At 38.5% G+C, this 24091-nt stretch overlaps 1 protein-coding gene across 1 annotated transcript in view; it reads right to left on the bottom strand.

Moving 5' to 3' along the window:
* Positions 1-829: 829 nt before the first annotated feature.
* The window catches only part of LOC115808201 (chemokine-like protein TAFA-1), a 28595-nt gene continuing 5333 nt past the window's right edge, over positions 830-24091 (bottom strand). Inside the window, exons 2-4 of the mRNA XM_030769495.1 lie at positions 3861-4001; positions 1023-1147; positions 830-856 (exon numbers count right to left, since the gene is read on the bottom strand). Coding sequence (XP_030625355.1) covers positions 830-856; positions 1023-1147; positions 3861-4001 — 293 coding nt within the window. The remainder of the gene's footprint in view (positions 857-1022; positions 1148-3860; positions 4002-24091) is intronic.

Raw genomic sequence — 24091 nt, 5'->3', positions numbered from 1 at the left:
TTGTTTTTCTGTTTCATTCTCTTTTAAGTAATGCACAAAGAGAGAGTTGCCATCACCACTGAGATGGTGAATTGATAAACTCAGCAATAACATCGGTGGTCGACAAATCATCCAAGGATGAGGCAGATGAACATCGTTCAAACAGATCAGAACTGGTCTGAGTTCATTCCACAGGACAGGTTGATGATGTCATCCCAAGCAGTTTTTGAAGAAGAAAAGAGGAGAGGAGATTTTCAGTAAGATGAAAATATTATTTGTAACCAAAGAGGTGTGTCTGTAACATACAACATAAATATTTATGTATTTTAGTAGAAAGTCAGATATCGAAATTCTTCATCCAACTCCACGTTTATGTCAAAGTCGTTTGTGTGTTTATCAGATCTCAGCTGCTTTGAGCTGGAAGTAGTCCATTTTCATCCACGGTGTTGATTTCTAGGTTGCTTCTCTGAAAAAATCAATTCTGAGATTAATTCAAAAATGCTAACATTTTAGGTCTCTGCACTGATCTAAGCATGCACGCACACACGCACACACGCGCACACACACACACACACACTGACAGTGAGAGCGAGAGAGAGAGAGAGAGAAAGGGAGAAAAGGATGAAAAATGAAAGGGGAGGAAGAGAAATTTCTTTAAATAGGCTTGGCTGCCGAACTAATATTTTTTATGGCTTTTCTAGAGAACCGTTCTTCCTGACAAACTCCTTTCCATTAAATGCAAGTGCAGTATCACAGGGGCAAACTGTACCATTAAATTATTACCGTCAAATTGTAACAATACAAACCTTGACGAGAAAGGCTCATCTGAGTGTTAAGGAACTCCTGTAGACTACAAGGAGGAATAAGGATGGGTATTCTACAAAAAAAGGAGAACAAAATTGGGCACTATAGTTTTTCTTTGAATCATCTATTAACCCTTTCACATTTATTTCACCTGCATTTCTACCGTGTGCATTTCAGTTAACTAGGATCATTTTGTTTTCGATCCATATGTTGATGGATAATGAGTGATATTAACTCACTCTGGTAGTTTTGACTTTGTTGCCCGAGTAGCACATCCATCCAGAGTTATCAGGCAGAGTTTTGCATTCCTCCCCTTCCAGACAGGGTTCCATCTCACACCACCACTTCCCAATCACTATGGAGGCTATAAGCACATGAGACAATAGGTGAGGACAGGACAAGAGATCCTACATACAAACAAGCATGACTAACATATTAAGACACCTCTCCATAACTGACAGAAATAACTGACAACTATCTCTCTAAAGGACTTTGGAACTCTGCAGCGTCTCCTAAAGAACCATTGTACATGTAGATTTGTGATCAAATCACAAACATACACAATTAATTTCACTAGTCAAGGTTCTGAGAGAAGCCAGTGATGGTGAAAACTGTGGAGATATCCAAGAGAAAGACTGCCCACCCCAAACGTGTAGTCTAATGTGACACAAGGTTTGCAGCCCCTCTGTGTGTTCCAGATGTGACTTGCTGAATAAAGTGGGTCAATCTTGTGCACTCTGTGGAGACAATAGCTATAAATACAGCTAAAGTGCATGACTCACTTCAAACTCTTGTCATAAAATGTGACATTGGCAACCATATAAAAAAGCATATCAATTTTCTCCACTTTGCTCAACATAACTTCCAATTGGCTTCCACTCTGCTTAAAAGTAAGAAAACCTTTGGCGTTGAAAACAATCATCCGTGTGTCAAGATACATGATAGAGCATTTGAGTCATGTGACAGTTCAAAGGATTTACTTTAAATGATCTCTCTAGTTCAGCATCTTTGATTTCCCAGCAAGTCAAGTTTTCTGAGAGCAAAAGTTTGTAGTATAATTCAACACTTTGTACAGAACACCATCATTTCTCTATGACAAATCTAGCATGAGTGAGTTTCAGTTTAGACCTTTCCAAAGTTATAGTTGTAGAACAACAATAAATCAATATCGGTATTACCTCAGGCAAAAGTCCCTTCTTTTGATATATATATATATATATATATATTGTTCTTGTTTCACTGAAAAGTAAACAAAATGGTGGAGAGGAGTAGGGGAGCTCCTACTTGGTGTGCTTGACATTCTTGTAAATTTAATTTTTATCTTAAGTTCACTATCTATGTGGGAGAAGAAAAGAGAAAGAGACAGAGTATTTCATTTTTAATAGGTGCCGGTGAGACAGACACTCACTGTTGCACGGAAGAGCGTTGCGTTTTCTCGAATTCAAACTGGTGTCGAGAACAAAAATGATATGAATCATTTAGCAAGAGAAAACCTATTACTACTAAATTTGTCAAGAAGTAAGATCCATTCTAGAATGTTTCTACATCTAGAATCTTTTTTCAGTTCTATATTTATAACTTGAAATAACTGGTACATTTTGTTGTGGGACAAGCATGGACGTATTTGCAATAGTTAAACCCCACCAAACACACCACATCAAACATCATTAAGAGCAGTGGACAATGTGTGTTCTCACTGGTGGGTTTTTTTGGCTCAGACAATACTGAGACATTCTCCCAACAGTGCAGGAATCAGCAGCTCGTTACTCAAAACGACAGAGCATTAGTAATGAGAGGCCCTGGGATCTGGGCTTTTCTGGGACAGCACACTGCAGGAGTGACCCAGCAGAGTGCCCGTTTAAAATTCCACTTACAAATCTGCCTTGTCTGCTTTTATCATACAGAAATATACTGCAATGATCCACTTACATCAATCAGTGCATAATGATATTCTTCTCCACCTTTTTTTTGTTTGTTCGTTTCTTTTTTTTCCTTGCCACTCAACCATTTGTGAAAATAACAACAACAACGACAACAACACTAAAAAAATAATTCTATAATTACAGCAAGCATGTTGTATTGTTGTAGTGGCTCTCTGCAGGAGACCAATTGACTGATATATCTGTATCCAGTTTTTCTCTTTACTTTGTGGAAGTTTACTGCATTCAAAGAATAATTGCTAAACTTTGTCTAAGACAAGGACAGTGCTGGTACCTTGTTGTGTCTGTGTAAACTTAGGTTCAGTTTTTAAAAAAAAACAACAAAAAAAACATTTAGTTACAGTACATGGTTTTTTTCTAATCATATAAAATGCATTTTTTAATCGGATAAAACACGTTACTGAGACAGAATGTAAATGTAATGATTTCCAAATAAACCACAGTAAATGTACCCAATGCAATATCAGCAAATTTATCCTCAGCTGTACAATGGACAGTGGAGAGGAGACAGGTTGAACTCCTGTACATGCTAGAGCCTTTTAACCCTCACTGAAAATGCCAATGAACTCATGTTATTAAGTCTGCAGTGGTTGAGATTGTGCCAGGATGCTTGGATGCTCCTGCAAAGGTAAACACTGCAGTACAGAAGAAGCACTAGAGTCATAAGGTTTATCTGTTAATGCCTTTAGACTCTTTACTATGAAGTCTGACAGATGAATTGAATGTTGCATCCTGGAGAGTTTGAGTATGTACAGTGCCATGCATTAGAAAACAATATAAAGTACCCATAACTGATTAAATAAGGAGTAGTCATATTCAAAATGACAAAGGCTGCTTTCCAAAAACGAGGATTAATTTGAGGAGCAAGATTAACACGAGCAGTGCAGGACTAAATTGTTGAAAGGCATGCCAGCGAGTGTGGAGGTAAGACTAGGATTAGACTTAATCCTCAAATGACACATGGATTTCAGGTGTAGCCAAGAGCTTTCACTCTCTGTTAATGACTAGACTGAGGTTACTGGGTGTTGGCTCTGTCACTCTCCCTTAATGGCTAGGCTGGGGTATACTGTGTGTTGGTTCTGTCACTCCCCATTAATGGCTAGACTGGGGTTACTGGATGTTGGTTCTGTCACTCACCATCTACGCAGGAGGGCTTGTTTCTGGTGGTTCCCGCCACTTTTCCAGGCAGACAGGAACACTTCACCGTCTGAGATCTCTCCTCAATCTTATTCTTGTTACAGCATCTATGCGCAGCAATCACCTCGCATGTGCCTCCTTCTACAGAAAGATAAATAATCAATAGCAACAGTTGCAGACAAGTCTCAGACATCTCTTTTTTTATTTTAAAGAAATGTGGAGTCATCCATCATTTCCATTTAATCTATTGTTTTCAGTGCTCTTTGAAATTGTTTGAGACATTTCTGATTTGAACATTTTGCAAGTTTTTATATTGGATGTTCATTTCAACAATCCCACTTTTTTCTATTCACCAAAGATTTCCACAAAAAAAGTTCACATTATTAAAAAACTTTTAAAGTTCTTTAAAACGAGTCAAGTGTTTCACTGACTGACTAAAAAAATGAACTTAAAAAAAACCCAAAAAAACTTGTGTGCTTCACTGCATTGATTACACTTATCTCTCAGCATTAAACACAGATTTGATGAATTACACTGGAGTGTTTAGTCAGATTAATGTAGTGCTTCTGAGTGTAAGCACTGAACAGGCTCTGAGGATGCTGCTATGTGTATAAATCCACATTAATGATAAGGGTACTCAAGTGAAAGGCATTTTTTAAAGACACATCTATTAGCTGGACAAGAGGCCTGCAGGTACACTCACTGAGGCTGAGTAATGGCCCCTTCAAGTAATTATCAAGCGCTTGGCTAATTCTGCCCGCAGGACCACACAGAACAGAGACACACCCCCATCCTCTCCCCCTGCTGCCAGTAAATTTACTATTTACTCCTTATTGAGTGAAGGAGAGAGACAGAGACAGAGAAAAGAGAGCGAGGCAGGGCGAAACAGAGAGAGACAGAGGAAGAGAGAGAGAGAGAGAGAGAGAGAGAGAGAGAGAGTAATTTCAGAAACGAATTTCAAAAACAAAATCTATGGTAATTTTACAAGGCAACGCAAGCACAACTCTACAGGAGACGAGAGGAGTTCAGCGACCAGCTTAATATGGATCCGCAGATGCTCACAGCTGAATGGGAATATGGGCTTTTAAGTGAAGTTTTCATGCTTCAGAGCTCTGTTATTATCTAGAACCAGTAAGTTCATGTAAAACAATGTTTACTATAACATTATTCTATTTCATGACACACTGTGCAGAAACATATCATCTTTCTCTCAGATAAATACAATCCTTCGGTTGATGCATACTTCATATATTAATTATAAGTGCCTGGGGACCTGTGTCTGGAGGGAGCAATATCTACAGTCCAGTAGTTGTACCGATCTCTCTCATGAGACATGGGGAAACTCATCAATGTACCATGGTGTCAGATACAGACCAGGTCACGCCCAATGTACATTTATCTTACATAGCCCTGAATTCTTTATAGGAGACATCTCACAGCAAAATTTCCCATTCCCTCCCTAAAGTCTAACTGCCTCAGTGTGAAAATGAGCCATCGAGTTTGAATCTTATGGGGGAAAGGCAGTAAATGCTGCTGACAAGCATTATCTGTCCACAGTAAAACTCACACGGTGATGGCCATAGGGTTTGAATCACATTTAAACATCTAACATTTTAAAAATGTCACTTAATTTAGGAAAAAAGAAGTCAAAGCAATTTTCTAAATTGTCATCATACGTGGAAACGTGATGAATTCTGTTCTCTATACGGTGTCTGTTAAGGCCCTGCTGTTTGTATTCCTGTTGCCTTCTATATAACTCAGTTTGTTTGAGTTTAAAGCAGAAACAGAGCTCCCACCAAAGCCACCAAAGTTTTTTGTGTGGAAAACTTTTATTTGAATTATTACAATTATTGAAGAGTTCACATGATTCATATTAAGTCGAGATCTCACAAGGAACTGGATGCATATGCGAGTCAATGGGAATTTACTGAACTGAACGGCACCGCAGAACTTAAAACAGGCATAGATAGGGGTGCAAGGGGGGAAAAGCTAAAGGTACAGGTAAAGGTACGGATACAGGAACAGGTATGGGTACAGGTACAGACTGGTTGGCTGACAGGGCTGGAGTTATCACAAAGCAAGACTTCACATAGAACTTCACATAGAAAAAGCAGGGATATTTACACAAAGAGAAAACAAGGCTTGATTAACAAAAACTGGCCAAACAAGTTATTAATAGAGTGGCTGATCAGACTAGTGATCAGTAGGCTAGTGTTCAGTCTCTGAATTTGGAAATTTTTTCTGCTTCTTCTTCTTTTTTTTCTTTTTTTTTTTTTGCATTAGGCTCATGTAACAAATTTGAATTCATAATCAGCTTTCCTCTCTGAAGTAATGTTTCCTACCCCCTAATCTTTGCCATTAGTGAATACCTTATTCTGATAAATCAGTATATTTCCTTTAACAAACAGTGGTTTGTTTTTAAGAGTTTCCGGAGAAATAGTAGTTTCTTGCAAATTGTCAGTAGTGCTTTTCCTTTCCAAAAGCTCTGACCTGAGTAGCATTGATTTGAGCTGGGGTGATGACAGCTGTCAGTATGAACAAAAAGAATCAGAATGTGAGGCTTATATGGGTTGGTTATATCTGCCTTCACAAACCATGAAACATTTGCCCATGAGTCAGTGCAATGAGGGCGATACACAGTGATTGAGTGTGTGTGTTTTTCAGCGCGCGTGTATGTGTGTGTGTGTGTGCACAAGCATGTGTGTGCGCGTGTGCATATGTGCGTGTGTATGCATGTGTGTGTGTGTGTGTGTGTGTGTGTGTGTATCATTGCCATGACATAACCTTATCAAAGGTACAACTATCACTTTTCACAGGCCTCATTTCAAATCACAAGAAGAGCAACCTGTCAAATATCATTCAATTTGCCCTAGTATGTTTCCACTGAGATCCATCTGTGTCACAGTGTTCTGTCAGCTCACAGAGTTAGCATGGCAGCCTATAGTAGTGAATGCTTAGCCAATGGTGAATCAGAGACCAGAGAAGGTCTGGTGAATCAGTTTCAAACTACTGCAAACATGATATGCTTTCTCTCTCTCTCTCTCTCTCTCTCTCTCTCTCTCAGCCCATCTGGAGTGTTGTTCAAAGCAGAGTGAATTGAGATTAATTAACAACAAAGCCAGACAGCCTATTCAGAGACTACAGAAGGTTAATGGGAAGACAAACTTGTTTGAAAGCAATTAAACACAATAGCTGAGGTTGACTGAAAAAGGAGATGTGGGAGATTGATCTTCCAGTTCCGTTTATTGAATTCACACCACTTCTATGGTGGAATGTCCTTTGGTTTCCATAGAGATGAGCAAGTTTAGGTTTGGGAGTAAACTGCAGTAAACTGTAGGGACACACCCTGATTCCTGTGAGGTTTTTACAGAGTGTTTTCCAGCAGGCCATGTTTGTACAACATTAATTATGAAATACCCAGAACAGCGGCAGGGCTCCGGTCAAAGACACAGGGCTTTACTTTCTTCAGTGTGTATTCTTAATTACATAAGACAGGCTCACATTCTCTTTTGATCTATTTTAAAAAAACTCCACTTCTCCACAAAAATAACCACCATTCCAGTTGAAAGTAAACAGAGTAATGAATCTCTCATTTCAGATTTTTCATGTTTAAAAAATAGCTGGAAAAAGAGGAAACACTTTACAAAATGCGCCTTTTGACACAAGAAAATGTATATTATCTTAAATGGACGTGGTACGCATTTTTTCAAGAAAAAAAACAAACGTTTTTTTCAGACTCAAAACTTGTCAAACAGTCATATACCATCAAGTGAGGTGCTCAACCATTGTGAGAGCAGGGCTTGGCTTGCTGTTTGTTCTAAGACTACATCTCTGTGTTAGGACATGTGAATGTGATATACAGAGATAGAGAGAGAGAGAGAGAGAGAGACAGAGAGAGAGACAGAGACAGAGAGAAAGAGCTGAGAAATTAACAATGTGTTCTCCTATATTGTCAGACGAGCACATTGCTTGATAAAATCATTGAACTCGAGGTAAATTCATGCACCCTCCTGTATGTTTTGGGGTTTTTTTGTCTGCCTAACTGTTCATGCTTGTTTAGCCTGTGAGGACCTTCTTCCTGTACCTGTTGTTTATCAGTGTACCTCCCCGTGTACTGATGATTGACAGCCAGCATGACTTCCACAGGGCTGAGGACAGTAGAGGACACACTCCTCCTTTGCTGTTTTTTGCTCTTTCCCTCCACTGTTTTTCTCCACACACACACACTTTTATTAGGAGGGAACATGTCAGCCCAGCTGGTACACAGCACGCCAGCCAGAATTTTGTCCTAGCGTTTGAGCACAGCCCTCCTCATCAAATGGCATGAAGGTTACGTGTGTTTGAAACTGACTGCAGAACACAAAAGGCAGTGCTTTGTCTTTGGAATAATTCACATAAGCTAAATATTTGAAATAACAGGAGTGTTAAGGAAATCAAGACAATGTGGAAGTGCCCTGTAATTCAAAACTATATCATATTTCCAAAAAAACAACAACGCATATCTCTTTGTATGTCGTGTCCCTTGCACATGTGTAGATAAACAGAGTGGACTGCACACATGATAACATGCCAGTCACAATTTTTTAGACATAGAGCATTCTCCCTCTTTTCACTGAAAGGTTATACTGTATCTGATGACTAAACCATAGAAGACGAAAGAAAGATCATAGATGAAGACTGAGATAAATATCTGCTACCGGGTTTATGAAAAAAAGATTACATATCCAATCCAGTCTCGTCCCCATGGAAATAAACATTTTATTGCTCCTAAATACGGCTGTGTGGGGAGATAAGGCACAGCTAGTACATTAGTGTATATAAGACAGGATGTAGGGATGGAACATATGCAGGGTAACGGAAATGTGCACAGGTCACTGGGGACTAATACTGACTTATTTGACTGTATTACAGCAGTGGAGAGAGAAACCAAGACAGAATAAACCCAGATTGCATATTACAGGCAACATATCATTATTGTATAGGATAAGGCATGATCAATCTTGTGGATGTCTAATTAGTCAAAAAATTAGTCAAACAAACAAAAAAAAAGTGTGTAAAACTGCCTTTGGAGGCACATTTAGCACGGATTACCTCTCAAAATCAGATTTTGCTGCAACCCTGCAGTTTCTGACACCAGGCAGCTGTCATACTGTCAAGTTCTCAGCTGTAAACAAAACATACACTAACTGTAAATACACACACATGCTTGTGAACGTAGACACACACTCGCACCTACCCCATCAAACTAACAACGAGGATTAGAAAAAAATATAGAGAAGTTATTCTGTATCTCTGTAGGCAAGCAGAAAGCTCACACGGCATATGCAAAATATGGAAACATTAGCCCCTGTCCCTTCACACACACACCATGTTTCCTCTCATAAAAACATAAATCTGCATGGAAAGCTGCTACAAGCCAGATACTTTTTTCATACAAATGTGTGTATGGGGATGTGTGTGCACAAGTGAGAGAGAGAGATAAACTGAGACAGAAAGAGAAAGAGAAAGAGAAAGAGAACGAGAAAGAGAAAATTCAGCACGCATTCCTGACACTTCCAAAGGCAAATTTATACAAAAAGAAGATCAGCTATTTTTAGATAAGACACTGTATCTGATTAATACTTGCTGTGGACAGATTTGAAATCAGTTACCAGCATGTTACAGCACTAAATGCTAAAATGTACCTCTTTTTACAGAGCAGAACACAGAAATCAGTTACACACATTATCATTCAAGGCTGTGGCTCAAGCCTGGGGACTCAATTTGAGATAACAAGATTTCTCCCAGAAACTTGAATGTGCAAATATAACGACTGATTGACAGCCAGGGTAAATGTCTTGTGAATTTAGTCTCTCTCTCACTCTTCAGGTGTCACTCATTTGCTCACTGTCTGTCTGCTGTATTTGGTCAATTGTTCAAACACTAACACACACACACACACACACAACATGTACACATACACAATCACAAGCACACAAACAAACACAGCATATGTACTTCATGAATGATTTCTCTGCTTTTGTCTAATCTTACCACACCAATTAAAACACCCCAGTGTCTGGAAAGTGGAAAGTGTGCATGTAAGCCATAATTCTTATTCAGTGGGAAACATAGTGTTGGTCTCTCACAGCTTTGCTGTAGCCATAGGTGGATGCTATGCCCAAAATAGACCCTTTTCTCTGTTTATTAACAAAATGCTCTGCCCAAAACTACAGTCAGAGAAAAAAGAAACTAACCTGCAGTAATCAATTAAGTGTGTGTGAGAGAAGAAAAGGCAAAGTTAATTACTATTTCATCTAATGTAGACAAAAGTGAAAGAACTCACAACATTCCATAAACACTGGCATGTTCTTAAATATTGCGCAATTTGTAATTTTTTTTTTTTTTTTTTTTTGCAAGAATTTACATTTAGAGATAGTTGCTGTCTTATGCGGTCATAATGGGGTGAACTGTTTTCTGTTTTCAGTTCTGAGGTCAGCAAAAAAATGAAGAGGTTGTAACAAAAGTATTTAGCAATAACACATGTCAGCTGTTATCACAGACACTACAGTGAAGTGGATAAAGACTTAAAGGTCTCATTTAAAGTTCCCTTTAAAATTACCTCCCAGAATTACATGACTCACCTTGTTTTTGAGATCCAGTGGGGGAAAAATCATCAGATTTATATAGTTGTAAACCAATAAACACAATAGAGAGCCACATACAAAAACACACAGTGTCACCGCACTCTGGGAACCCCCATCCAGATAAGTTACAGTATTCCTCTAGAAGGGCAAATCTGGTAGTGCTAAATGGAGACTTGTCCCAAGGTCACCCTGATGAAACAGACAGAGTTTCTTTTGGGTCTTTGGTACTGGCAGACTTTGACAAGGCTGTCAACACTGGATAATGAGATTGCACGACTGATCAGACAAAGTCAAATGGAAATGCAGATGGAGAGAGGCCAGAGAGTCTCACCCAGCACCAAAAAAAAAAAAAAAGAAAAGAAGAAAACTGGGTGACCATGTTCCGTTTTCCTAAACGCACTGTGTGTCCCTGCCCTAATGTTGCAGAGACAGAGACGCAGACACCTGGGAATAGCAAATAATTGGAGAAGGACATTGCCTGGTGAATCGCATGACTTTTGTGACGAATTGTTTCTTCACTCACTGGAGAAAAGGTACGGGTAAGTGAAGCCAAAAAATGTGATGGGTATTTCAATCAACTGTTTCCACACATAAGGAGCATACGTTAAAGAGATAATAAACAAGGAAGTAAAAACCAGCATATCTGTGGTCATAACAGAAGTTATCTTCAACATAGAGATAAAATAAAAGAAAAATTGAGTGTGAAGATGTTTTTAGGTAGGTGTTTTTCCTGAGTTAATTAGGCAGATAACAACTCATTATGCTTAAGGTCGTTTAAGATTAAATTAAGATTAAATCTCTGTGATCACACATACACACACATACTGTGAGCAGTGAATTTGACCTCTACATTTAACTCATCCTTACACACCAGTAGTGAGCACACACACAACCACTAGGCCCAGGAGCAGTGGGCAGCACACCTGCACCCAGGGAGCAGTTGGGGTTAAGTGCCTTGCCCAAGGGTGCCTCAGCCTTGGATGTTTTCCTGCCAGTCCTGGGAATTGAACTGGCAACCATTTGGTCTCAAGCCTACTTCTCTAACCCTTAGGCACAGCCTCCCAGTATTTTTGGCCACAGTAACCAACAGCAGAGATATCAGTCACATTAAAGAGGGGTGATGTTTTGGACATGACTGGCAAGAGAGTCAGTAATGAAAATTGCTCAACTTACTGTCATTTCACAAGGAAAAGCATCTAGAATGATCTTCACTTGGAAGTCTGAGGGGTGTCATCAGCTAGGGGTCATCTGTGGCCAGAATTGCAGTTAAAATGTTCTCTAAGGCACACTGAAACTGTTCACAGTTGCCCAACATTCTAATAAGATGTTTGGTTTTGATATCTCTGGTAGTTTTTTGGAAGTTACCCGTATTAAGTCACAAACAGTTGAGAAACCATCTGGGCAAATAGTCAAACCAGGTCAACAGAGTAGGGATAAGTAACATTATTGTTCCATTGGTGCACTGAACATTATGTTCAGTGCACCAATTGAAAATAACAAATGCAATGTAGGAGACTACTAGAAGATTGCACAAATCTATGTAATCTTGTTCTGAGAATACATTGTACAGCCCTCGAAATTATAGCGTTGCGATTCATGTCACACAAGGGAATTGTTCTCCCTGAAGTCCCGGGGTGCCGTTTTCATACAGATTGGTGCATTCAAGGAAAAAAAGCCATGGAGCATCAGGACAGCTGCAAGTGGAAATACGGTTATGGCACCAGCCACATTGCCTGACTGGACTAAAACATTTGTGGCATTCTTGAAATTCAGCGTATCATCACAGAGAAACTGAAAACAAACACAGAGACAGTCGTCGCACACTGTCAATCCTTTCATGTTGTGTTACCTATGACGCCTCAAATTCTCTATTATATTCCTACAATCTGGAAAATGATTCACAAGGTGTTATTGCTATAAAACTTGTTACAAACTTTGCACACTGTAGTACCTGTCTAACATATCAGATGCCAAAGTTTGCCAAGAGCAAAATGACGAAACCAGCAGAAGGGTTTTATTGGAAGAGGGACTAGCCTTCCTAAGGTGTACTCTTTGAGGTTGTGGAGAGCCTTTATCCTGTTCTCTCAGAGCTGCAGTAGGGCTCTGTTGGTCCTCTCTTCTAATTTCACCTTAAATTTCCTCTGGTTTTGATAACTTCCAGGGCATGTCTGAGGCTTTCTGGTGTAATCAGTATGAATTTGGTCCCATCACAGCATATATTCTGACAGCAGTATAATGCACTAAAAAACAGCAAGACATCTCTGAATAATTCTCTTTGGTCAGCTAAACACCATCATTAATGCTTACAGTATGAAGTGAAATAATGATTAATGAATTAATGACTGATGAAGTAATGATTCGGTTGTATCTCTTTCCTTGTTTCTGTTTTACTCTCATGCATACATATTTGTACGTGTGGAAGTGTTGTTTTATAGTTATGAGAAAAAACTGTAAATGAAAGCCTGCTGGAACTTTGATTCGGTGTCATAGGTGAATTAATAATTTATCAATAATTTAATGTTACAAAGAAATGAGGAAAAAGATACATTAAACCATTAATTTTGCAGATTGAGCTGAAAGCACATTGACCAGAATGAGGATGTTTTGAGTCTCCCCAGCAGTAAAGTTCAAAAGGCTTCAAATGGAATTTCAAGAATGATGTTGAATACCTCAAAATAATGTAAGCATACTTTTCTGCTGTACCTCATGGGACCATGATCAAACTACTGAAGGGGGGTAATGACATTTTTGTCATTTATAATAGTTATCCACAGGCCAACGGTGTGTGTTTGCATTGTCATAACTTTCAGTCTATAATATTGCAGATTTATGCTGTGGTGCCTCAGTGAAACTGTTCTGTTTAGATGGGATCCAGTCATTGTCCTCACAGTATGTGCCATTTTTCACATGGATGAAGAAAATATCAATTGCAGCCCTGAACAAAAGTGCCAGAAATGACAAATAAAAGCAAGGAATGGTTTATGAAGCCAACTCGCCCCTAAGCGCAGCCATCGCGATGCAGAGGACAAAAAAAAAAAACAACAATCATGTGAGGTGAGGTAGTAAAAAAAAAAAAAGGCACAGGCGTCGTTTTTATTGAAATGCAAAGCAACTCTGTACGCAGTCAGCTGGTGTTGTTTTAAGATGTATGAAAACGGCATGGAAGATCCGAGCCAAGGCGGAGACAGAGGGAATGGATCTCCATTTGCATGTTTTCCCTCAAAGCTCGTCATCCAGCTGTCACACACACACAGAGCAGGCAGAAAGTACCAGAAACTGGAACTGATCAAGGCCGTGAAATGATTGCTCGACTCACGCAAAGGACACTGCCTTTTAAACAGTGCCCATGGTTGCGGAGGGCCAATTTGCCGCATGGGGATACTTGGACTGTTGGATGCACCAGTATCACGCAATCAAACAAGGTTTCAGCATTTCTGACATCTAAGTTCTGGTGGCGTAATTTTTGCATAAAAATTCCAAGAAAAAAAAAAGAAAATGTGTTGAGGGTAATTTTTCGAATAGCTGATTCTTTTGTGCAATATTTATGATGTGATTCTATGTGTACATGGACATGTGCGTGTATGTTCACACACATATCAGTATCAATAGAAAACTTGAGAACGGACAGTGTTTGTGATATGTTTCTTTGTACCATGTAAGCTCAAAGACCTGACAGAACTATGTCATTTCTGGAGGACTCCAACGTGTCTCTGACATGTGCTCATCGACTAATGCCCGGACTCCTCTCCAGTCTAATATCTGAAATGGCATGTATTCACATGGGTAGGCTGTGGTAATTATGTGTGCTTCAGTGCACAGCCATGCCTTTTGAGGGGGCTTCAAGAGAGAGCTCATTGTAAACTCAATAGGCAGTGTAATTTCCTCCATATTGCAGTGAAGAAGTCTCTCCAATAAATGCAATTACACAATGAGATGATCAGCCCACGTGCATGAGTAATTGAAAGATGAGACTGAACTGTGGCTGACAGAAAAAATAGTGTCCTGCACATGGTTATTTTCATAGATATATCACCATGTCCAGGTACGTACATCTGTAGCATATTATATGTGTACTCTCCATCCAAACACCGGAATCATGAAACACCAACACAATGTGTTGGTCACAAAGAAACCATGCTCATTCTGTTAATATGAAAAGCTATTGTCTATTAGCCTATAACCTATATAACAGATGTATAATGGATATCTCATTCTACATAGACAATTTGTTACGCAAAACAATTACACCAACCCAAATTACCATGTATTGTAGTCTGGGCAGACACAGTGTTGTATTTACAGAGCAGAGAGCAATGTTGAATGTCATAAGAGTGGGGTAGTAATGTCGAAGTGTATGAGATGAAAAATATGAGGGAATCATACTTTTTGTAGAAAGTGAACAGACAAATATGCATTCATTTTAGCTACAAAAGTGTATAAGCTACTGAATTGTGAAGCAAATTCAGCAGTTCAGCGTCTGATGATGTCAGACAATGTCATTTCAAGGTAAGTATTCAACTGTTTGTGTGTGTGTGTGTGTGTGTGTGTGTGTGTGTGTGTGTGTGTGTTTGACCCCAGTATTTTCATTGACCTGTTACTAACTGGGATATTAACTGTGTCAACAACTAGCAGCACTACAGCTAATTGTAAAATCCCTTTTCAACTTGTTATTCTGATACATGCTCCAAATGTAGATAAGTAGATAAAATATGTGTGTACTTAGAGTATGTTCTTTGCTGTTTTGTTGACATACAAAACACCTCACAAAATAATTACTGATCTTCACAACTCCTCTCTGTGCAAAGTTCATTATTTTACTACATTTTGGCTCCCCTTTCAGACCCAGTTAATGGTTTAAGATTTTTCCTTTTGAAATAATGAAGTCTATGCAACTTTAATTAATACAATGATTTTATTCCCCTGAAACAGTAAACGGTGATGATGAGAAGTCAGGAGGAGTAGAGTCCTTTTATTAGGTCAAGTGTGGCTATGAATTTTAAAATAATTTCTGCCGCTTGAGTTTTCAGTAATAGTGAATGAATAGTTATTTGTGGATGCACTTATTAACAGTCTATGGCCTGGAGTCCTGCTGGGGTAGTATGTGTGAGCCCTAACCTTGAAATCCTCAGAATAACATAAAAAGCTGACGAGTGATGTGCACTCCAAGCTGTCCAGTGACAGTGAAAGGAGGTGGGCGAATTGAGAGATGGATGTCTTGTCTCTCTGGAACATTCGATGCACCGTGCAGTATGGGCATTGGTGATTGATGGCATTGTATGGTGAGGAAGTCAAGGCCACAACAGACATGGAATGTTAAAATGCTTACTTTGCTGTTAAGCATGTCTGCTGAGTTTTTGACTGTTTGAAGACGACGTACTTCAAATGGCAATGTTTGAGGGTAGTTACAAGAAGATAGAACAATTGTGCAGTGATTTACATGGCAAACTTGACATGACCAAGGAGAGAGGAACAACCCCACCAGGAATAACACATGTCGGAGGGACTGGTAGGGCAGCTCAGCAGGGTATGACGCCACAGCATGGGAGTGAGGTGAGAACTGAAGGGAGATAAATGTTGACACTTACATGAGAGGAACAGGAGGGAAGGGACAGAGGGGACAAGGGTCAGTGTAAAACTGAAGGTTCTATGTCCAGTCTGGCACTGCAGAAAGAAGGAAAGGTGTTTTTAGGCTCCACGACCAGGAGCACCAGGGGCAAAAACTTACATAGAGAGTAGAAAACAGAGAGGTGGTGAGTAGAGCCACCATGACTACACCTCAAGGGTCAAGATGATGTCATTAACTTCTGAGGTCTTTTGAGTAGATCAATTAAAAATGGCCAGCAGTGGATGAATGAATAAATAAATGAATGAATGAATGAATGAAAGGCTAGGCCAACAGATTTTCTGGTGCTCATGTGGTCCAAATAAACATAATATTTGCAGACATGTACTGTTTTATCATTACTGAGATTTCAGTAGGGTTTATGGTGTTGACAATCAGAGGCAAAGAAACTCATGCATAATAAAACCAAAAAAATAAACTCTCTGTTCCTGTCATTTTGCATTCCATAGCCTCCAATCAATGGGAAAATCACCAAGACATCTATTCCCATTATTCTTCAGGGATTCTAAAAATTTCTTGTTTACAACTAGCCATAAAATGGGGTTAAAACAAAAGTATGAACCCTAAATAATCTTCAGTACAATGAACAAAACATCTACAGTGCCATCACAAATTTTCCAATGGACAGTGCCCCCCCTGTTAAACTGCAGAATTGATTGTGTTTGCAGTCCTTCCACGACATATAGTCCATTAAAAATGCATGCATGCATAAAAACCGGAAGTTAACCAATAAAGAAGATTTGTAACCTGTTCACTTGTATGCATTATGAATTGTCTGAAAACTTTATGGATTCTTGCTTTATGGATCTTTAGCAGGTGTGAAAATCAAACTGAAAGACCTACTTTCACAATTTATATCGTGTATTAGATTCCAGTATTTTGAACTGCAAAACATAGGCACACAGTTTGAAAAAGAATACCCAGAATTTGAGCATGGCGGTGGGAGAAAAACTTTCTTTGCATGATATGGACAAGGCCTCGATCTCTGCAAAGGGGCCAAAGCTTGATCACAGTATAGGGAACTGAGGGAGCAACAACAGTTTGGGCATCTAGAACCATTAGATATCATCTGATCAGAGACACAATGAAAGATATGTCTCTGCAGCACAGGCTGGTGAGAGTAGAGCAAAATAGGGTTGATGCTACTGGTGGGAAAAAAAGAATGTACATGAAAGGAATGGCCCAATGCCTCACCAGTGAGTGATGCAGAAAGAGCATGAGATGATGGAGTAAAAGCCTGAGTTTGTTGAAGTAACTTTGCCACAGTGAATAGATGGGGTAGTGAAGTAGGTAGTTGCTTTACATAGCAGAGGGCTTTAACTAATGGATGTTCTCAAGGAGAGTCAGCAAATGTCCTCTTGAATCCTCATTATAAGTAATCCCATTTATTTGTTTGCCCTTAAGAGGACATACGTGGGAAAATAGTTGCAAGATGTATGTTTGAAAAGCTTAGTTTTTTACACTGTTTCTTCAGATTCTGTTGTCCAAACAGAGTGAATGTTCCAAGAGTTTTAAAAAAGTGTTAGGATGTAGAGAAATTAAAAGTGTAGTGGATAACCTTGAAACGTGCCTGAACTTTTATAGTACTGTCACTGATAAGATTTTAAAATCACTCACATAGGACAAATCAGGGTGAACACTTAAACACGGTTTGGATTCATAGTGAACTATCATCAGCCACTGCTGTAAATTAGCGTAATTTGTGCAATGTGTGACATGAATTCCATTTTATGTCCATCAGGGTTTTGCAACTACAATTCTTAGGCTAAGAAAATGTAAAACTTCAAACTATCAGTTTTACCTTTTTCATGCCAAAGGTTCTTTCCTTATCTTGAAAGGAAAAAAAAATTATAATTCCAAAGCCTTCAAGCTCATGAGAACTGACATCATAAATATTTAATGTGCTTCTCTAACCTTTCAGTTACTCTCAGAATACCTGAAGCTGAAAGATACTGACAAAAGGTGATTGGGTTTAGACTACAATGCCAAATGTTTTACTGCTGAAATTCATTTTATATCAGTTTCAGTTGTAGTCAATTATATATGTATATATGTACACCTTACCTGTATGTTCCCACGCTAAACTAAACTGCATTAGTAGAACAGTAAGATAATAGATAATTAGATGGATTTTTATTTGTTACAGAAATTACATTGTATGTATTATATCGATTTTATATATATATGTGTGTGTGTGTGTGTGTGTGTGTGTGTGTGTGTGTGTGTGTGTGTGTGTGTGTGTGTGAGTGTGTGTGTGTGTATCCATTGTATGTAATATATCCATATGTTCTGTATGTACACTGAAGCATGGACATTAAGAAGAGTGATAATGTTTCCAATCAGCTCTACTTAAAAGAAATTATGTATCTGGTGCATGGAGCCAGAAAAACAATCAATACTGCCAGACTGAAGCACAGGTATTCTGGGAATCTAGTAAGGTCCAGTCAAGCCTGATGTCTCTTAATCCTATTAATCATATTTAAAAAAAAATTAGAAGACAGTGACATTTTCCGTACAATTGTAATGGATATATCTCATGAATCGAAAACAACATTTGGCACAATGCTTTCCTGATAAATTACAAACAGATGTTTCTTGTTGGCTAGAAGAAGCTATTTCATGATCTGAATCCACTTTCAGTATTCCCCCAAGCACAAATTTCTTTGAATATCAATGTGTTATAAATATTCAAACACCTGAGTTTAGCTTTCAGATTGCCTGTTCAATGTTTGAGTACCTTTCCCCATACTCGTACAGTAAGGAAGAGAAAGCTATGTCCTTGCTGAAGTGGCTCTCACAAAGCTTGAATTTATCCAGAAAGGCTCAACGGTGACAGAATTACCCCCAAGCCCATCATCACCACTTCCCTCAGTTCGCTTGAAGAACCCTGAGGACGTGGAGACCTGTGATAGAGTGCTGTTAACTCTGCAGTGCAGCAAAGTGAGGGAGCTCTGAGGTTATCAAAGATTATTACTGGTGAAAGTCTTCTGAAAGAGCGGGACGCTTATACTCATTTGTAGAGACATGTTTTTTTTTTTAATGATCCGTTTTAACCATACTTCTGGGATTCTTCTCTCATAGAATCGTCAGAAGTGTCAAAACCTCCTTCACAATTATCAAAAAGGCCAAGAGGTACAATAGTTACTATGGCATTAAATGCAATTTTAGACTATAGCTGATAAATGGAACATCGGCATTGAAAAATTCTTTTATCGGATGCAAGCATTGAAACAACAAAACTAAATATAAGTATGTTCTGAAACCTCATGAACACTGAGGATGAAAAAGCCTTTGTTTCTATAGAGTTTTGCTTTATTTTATTTCAGTCCTGCACTAGATTAGTTATGTTGAACATGTTTGACGCTGTTTTGATTGATTACCCCTCTCTGAGGCTGATTGCTGTTCCTTCCACATGCAAAACAATTTCCCCATCCAGACGGTTCTACAGCCACGGGCTCTGAGAACGAAGGAAGCTTTCGGCTGCAGCCGATGGAAACTACTGGAGCAATCTTGCATGTTTATGAAGGCGTGGGGATCCTCTTATTGAATGTCGCGAACTGTGAACAGCTGGCAAAGTCAGAGAAGAGAGTGCACTTTAATTAATTAAGCTGTGGGCAACAGAAATCCATTTTTCACATAAGCGTCCTCGCCACAAGCCAGGGTTCTGCGCGACCACCGTCTGTACATTTTCAATTACTCACGCTGTTTAAGCAAATACACACAAGCACATTCGTGTCACATGTGCTGAATTATTCATGAGGTCCAAGGGGAATAGGAGTGTAAATTTAGAAACATAATGCCAAATTTCTTTCGAATAATATGATGCAATGGATAATGCGATGCAATATTATGATGCAATTGACTGTCTCATTGCTCAGGACTCAATGGAATGTTCAGTGGCACTCACTGAAAACTGTCCTGAAAAGCAAGACCTGTGCTATACAGGCTAGTGCTTGGGTTGTAACTAACAATATTGTGGACTTGCTAGACACTGGATTTGAAAAACATGGGTAATGTGCAAGATATTTTGAGAACTCCCCCGTACCTCCTTTTGGTAACAAAACTAAATTGTAGTTACTGCAACTACCAGAAAATTGAGCGAGGGGTAAATACACAAATGAATACATTCTCAGAATCTGCATATATCTGACTCATTTATGTTGTTCATTCTTGATCCCGAGCCAGAGAAAAGTGAAAAAGACTGAACAGTGTTTTATTTTCTGCACCTGTCGAGGTAAGCAGCTTTACACTTTGAACATCAAAGCCTGAAGAACAGGTAACACTGAACTAATCGTGTTACTGTCAAAAGTTACATTTGGGCTTGAGTTTTTCTTTTTCTTTTTTTTTTTTCTCGCCACAAGTTTGGATATCCCCAAAAGCTATATGAGCCACACTGTATCCCAAATCCCCTTTGAAAGATGTAAACAGAAGTTCACAAAAATCTAATAACATTTTCAGCAACTTCTGCATCCATAAATCACCACATGCCCTATTCATGCATGAAATGTTGCATGGTAATTTGTAAATTAGAGATGTTCATTTCATGCGTATATGATATATTGTATAGTGATTCTGGGAAAATGGGAGAATTTCTGAAAAACAAGATAACAAACTCTCTCCATTATGCTGAGCAGAACTGTCTGACAACATTTATTCTAATTCTGAACCTGTCAACATTTCTTTCTCCGCAAGAATACATTTACAACTAAACAATGAGAGGGAATATTTGGCTATGCATCACCAGTCTGTTTCTGCCTTTGCTGTCATATCCCGACATATGTCCTAAATCACAGAGAATAAAGAAACTGCACTTGTTTACAGAAGCTGAGATATTCTGTATGGATATCCTGAAACCAATGATTCAAACAATCCTACCCCATGTCAGCTGAGTATAAGTTGGGAAACTCATTGGCCGAGATTAATGGAGGGAATAAATCAGTTTTATAATACCAGTGAGATGCAATTCAAATCCCACAGCACATTTCCCTCAAAGTAAGAAGTCGTACGCTGATAAATTTAGGTGACATACCAACATATGCAATATTTTGTGGGCACGGTAACAATGCCAATGACTTATAATAATAACCAAGCTTATTACCCTGCTTATTTGCTCTGCTATACTCAAGCACCTTTGAGAGTGCTCTAGAATAACAATCAAAAGTCCTGCAAACATAAAAGTTATTACATCTCACCATGAGACTCTCTCGCAACAGAAAAAAACAGTTTCTGATTATTCGTGATGGAAAGTTTTCAAAAGCCATCTGGTTTTTTTTTTTTTCTTTCCTACAATATACACACATTTACAGACGTTCTGATGTCACATCAGTCTCATTTTGTGCTGTGTAATTTCTTTTCTTTCTTTTTTTTCCGGTTGTGCATCAATATCATCAATTTTGTCTGTCATATGTAGCTCACATAATTCTAATTCTGTTTGTCTGCATCCTGGGTCCTGCAGGGTCAGAGGAACATTCATAGAAACATGGGAACAAAGTGGCTTTGGCAGGAAACAGATGGACCAGTGCCTAAGGCCTATACTGCATGTCGCTTCCCATTGTTCCTACGGGGGAGCGTGGGGACGACAGAAAGGAGAGATGGCAGGACAAAGAAGTGAAGAGGAGGAGACGGAAATGTCTAAGCAAAAATAATGCGCCTTGGGGAGATGCCTTATATAAGACTATTAAACTGTCAGTCCCTTGTTTGGTGTATGGAGGCTTATAACCTCTGTTTTGTAGCACATGAAAATATATTCCTGTGTTTGTTGTTGTGAACTTTGTGGTTTGAACATGCCCAGATTTAACAGGGTTTTTTAAACTCCATGGAGTGTTTCTCCTTGTAACCGTCATCATAGACCCAGGCCCTCAGCCTTGCTTTTCTATGAAGCAACATAGTGACAATGTAAAAAGAGAAAAGAAAGAAAGAAAAAGAAAAAAGAATAAGACAAGAAAAGAAGGAGAAAAAAATAGAAAAAGAAAAATAACTTTAATCAGGTCAGTAGGCGTACTTCTTTTGCAACTAAAATGTATTGAATATGTCAGATGTTCAATAAAAATTATTTACCGAACGTTTTTTGGATCAAATACTTTTGGGATCACAAAAAGAAAACTAACATCACACCTACTCTTTCTGGAGGATCAACAAAGCCTCACATCGTAAAATATTGATCTGTGAGTTCAGTTCTTACTCTACTCTAGACTTCTTAAACAGAAAGAAAAGCAGAGCTCAACAAAGAGAAAACATTGCCAAAATTGACAGGAAAATAAAACAGAGGCCTCAGTGTTTTCTGAAGCATCTGCAAACTTGCCCTGTTGGATACTAAACATTTTCTCCAGCAAACCCAACACTGTCTATTCACCATGAAAAAAACGAATTTGTACTGTACAAAAATCTGTTCAAGTTATCCATGAAATCTAATTCTACAAAAACGTGTTTAAAGATTTTTAAGGCAACTAAGACAAGAAATATAAATGCATCCAAAATGTTGTTATAGGACTTTGATTGAGTCTCAGTGGGAATTCAAAGTACTAATTAGTCATTAGGAGATGTTCTGAAGCTACTGAAAAGTGAGCCTTGAGGTGATAAAGCATTTTGTGAGTAGAGAGTCATAAAAAAAAACAACTTTTCTTATTCTTAGCAATCGTAGACTATAAAATCAAGTTTTACATGATGTGTAAATGGATACAGTAACAAATCTGAGAAAAATACATATGTTAAAATGCATTATGTATAATGGATCTGAAACCGATTCCTAAAGACATAATCAGATAAAAGTCTTGGATCAGATAAAAGCTTCACTGAAGATTTGACATTCAAATCAATAATGAGATCATTTCACTTGTTTGAAGTCTGCTGTGAATGTCTCTCTGACTCAACTGTGTAATAAAGAGAGGTTTGAATTCTTAACTCTTTAGAACCACTAATAGCATGATCTTTGTGTTATGACACAGAACCCCAACCCAATTTCATAAACTGTTGGTTGGCTGTTTTTATCATTGCCAAAAGCTGACTGGCTCTTATTATCAGTGCCAAAATAAACATTTATTCTGGAAAAAGGAGCCAATCCTGGTTTATTTCTCAATAAGTTTACCCTTCACCATGGGCCCAGAGAAAAAAGCAGGAATAATTGATTGTCACGATAGTTCAGCAGCAGCTTGACTGAATTAAAGCCTGAGGGAAAATATCTCTATTTCAAAAATCAGAATTAATTTTGCATTCTAACCCATAATAGCATCGTGTTTCCCCTGAATATATTTTATTAGTGGGACCTTGGAAAAAAAAAAGAAAGAAGGAAAGAAAGCGACCTCTTCACGCTTGAATGATTCCATCTCTCAAAACTAAGGGTATACATTTAGACAAACTGCCAGGCTTAATTTTCCCATGTAAGCATCATTGCTTGAGTGATGTAAAAGATTTAAATGTCATATAGAGACGTCAAGGTTGACGGCTGTTCCGTTTAATCATACTGATCATGATTTTAATTGAATGACTTTTACTGATGATGAACCCGTGACAGAAACACTTCATGTGAGGAGTGCAGGATTACATCTTTATAGGCTATAATGAAGACATCTTTATAGGCTTTAATGAAGACATCTTCACATTGTACAACATCACACCCATATCAAAGCACCAAGGTCAAATTTTAACCTGTTTCATTCAGATTTTCAAAACATATCATCCATAACTTCATAGTGAGAGTTAGTATACCCCAGTTTTCAGCCTCAAGAGCTATTTTTTAACCTGATGTAAGGTTATTTTTTCCTCAAGATAATCCATTAAAGAATCATAACAACTGAAATGTGATGAACAGCAAACTATTCAATTAAATCTTTTCCCTTGGAGTTGTTCACGCTGACATAATTGATGGTTATGGATACATGTTCTTATGGTGGGATACTCATAATGCCCCCTAAAGCAAAGTGCATTGTTAAAGTTTAGGCTCCACTCACAATGAGAGTGACCTCCTAATGGACTGATTGCAAAGA

This window comes from Chanos chanos, chromosome 3 (assembly GCF_902362185.1).
Source record: "Chanos chanos chromosome 3, fChaCha1.1, whole genome shotgun sequence".
Taxonomy (NCBI): Eukaryota; Metazoa; Chordata; class Actinopteri; order Gonorynchiformes; family Chanidae; genus Chanos; species Chanos chanos.
The sequence above is the reverse complement of the archived record's forward strand: the minus strand, read 5'-3'. Positions and strand labels throughout refer to the sequence as shown.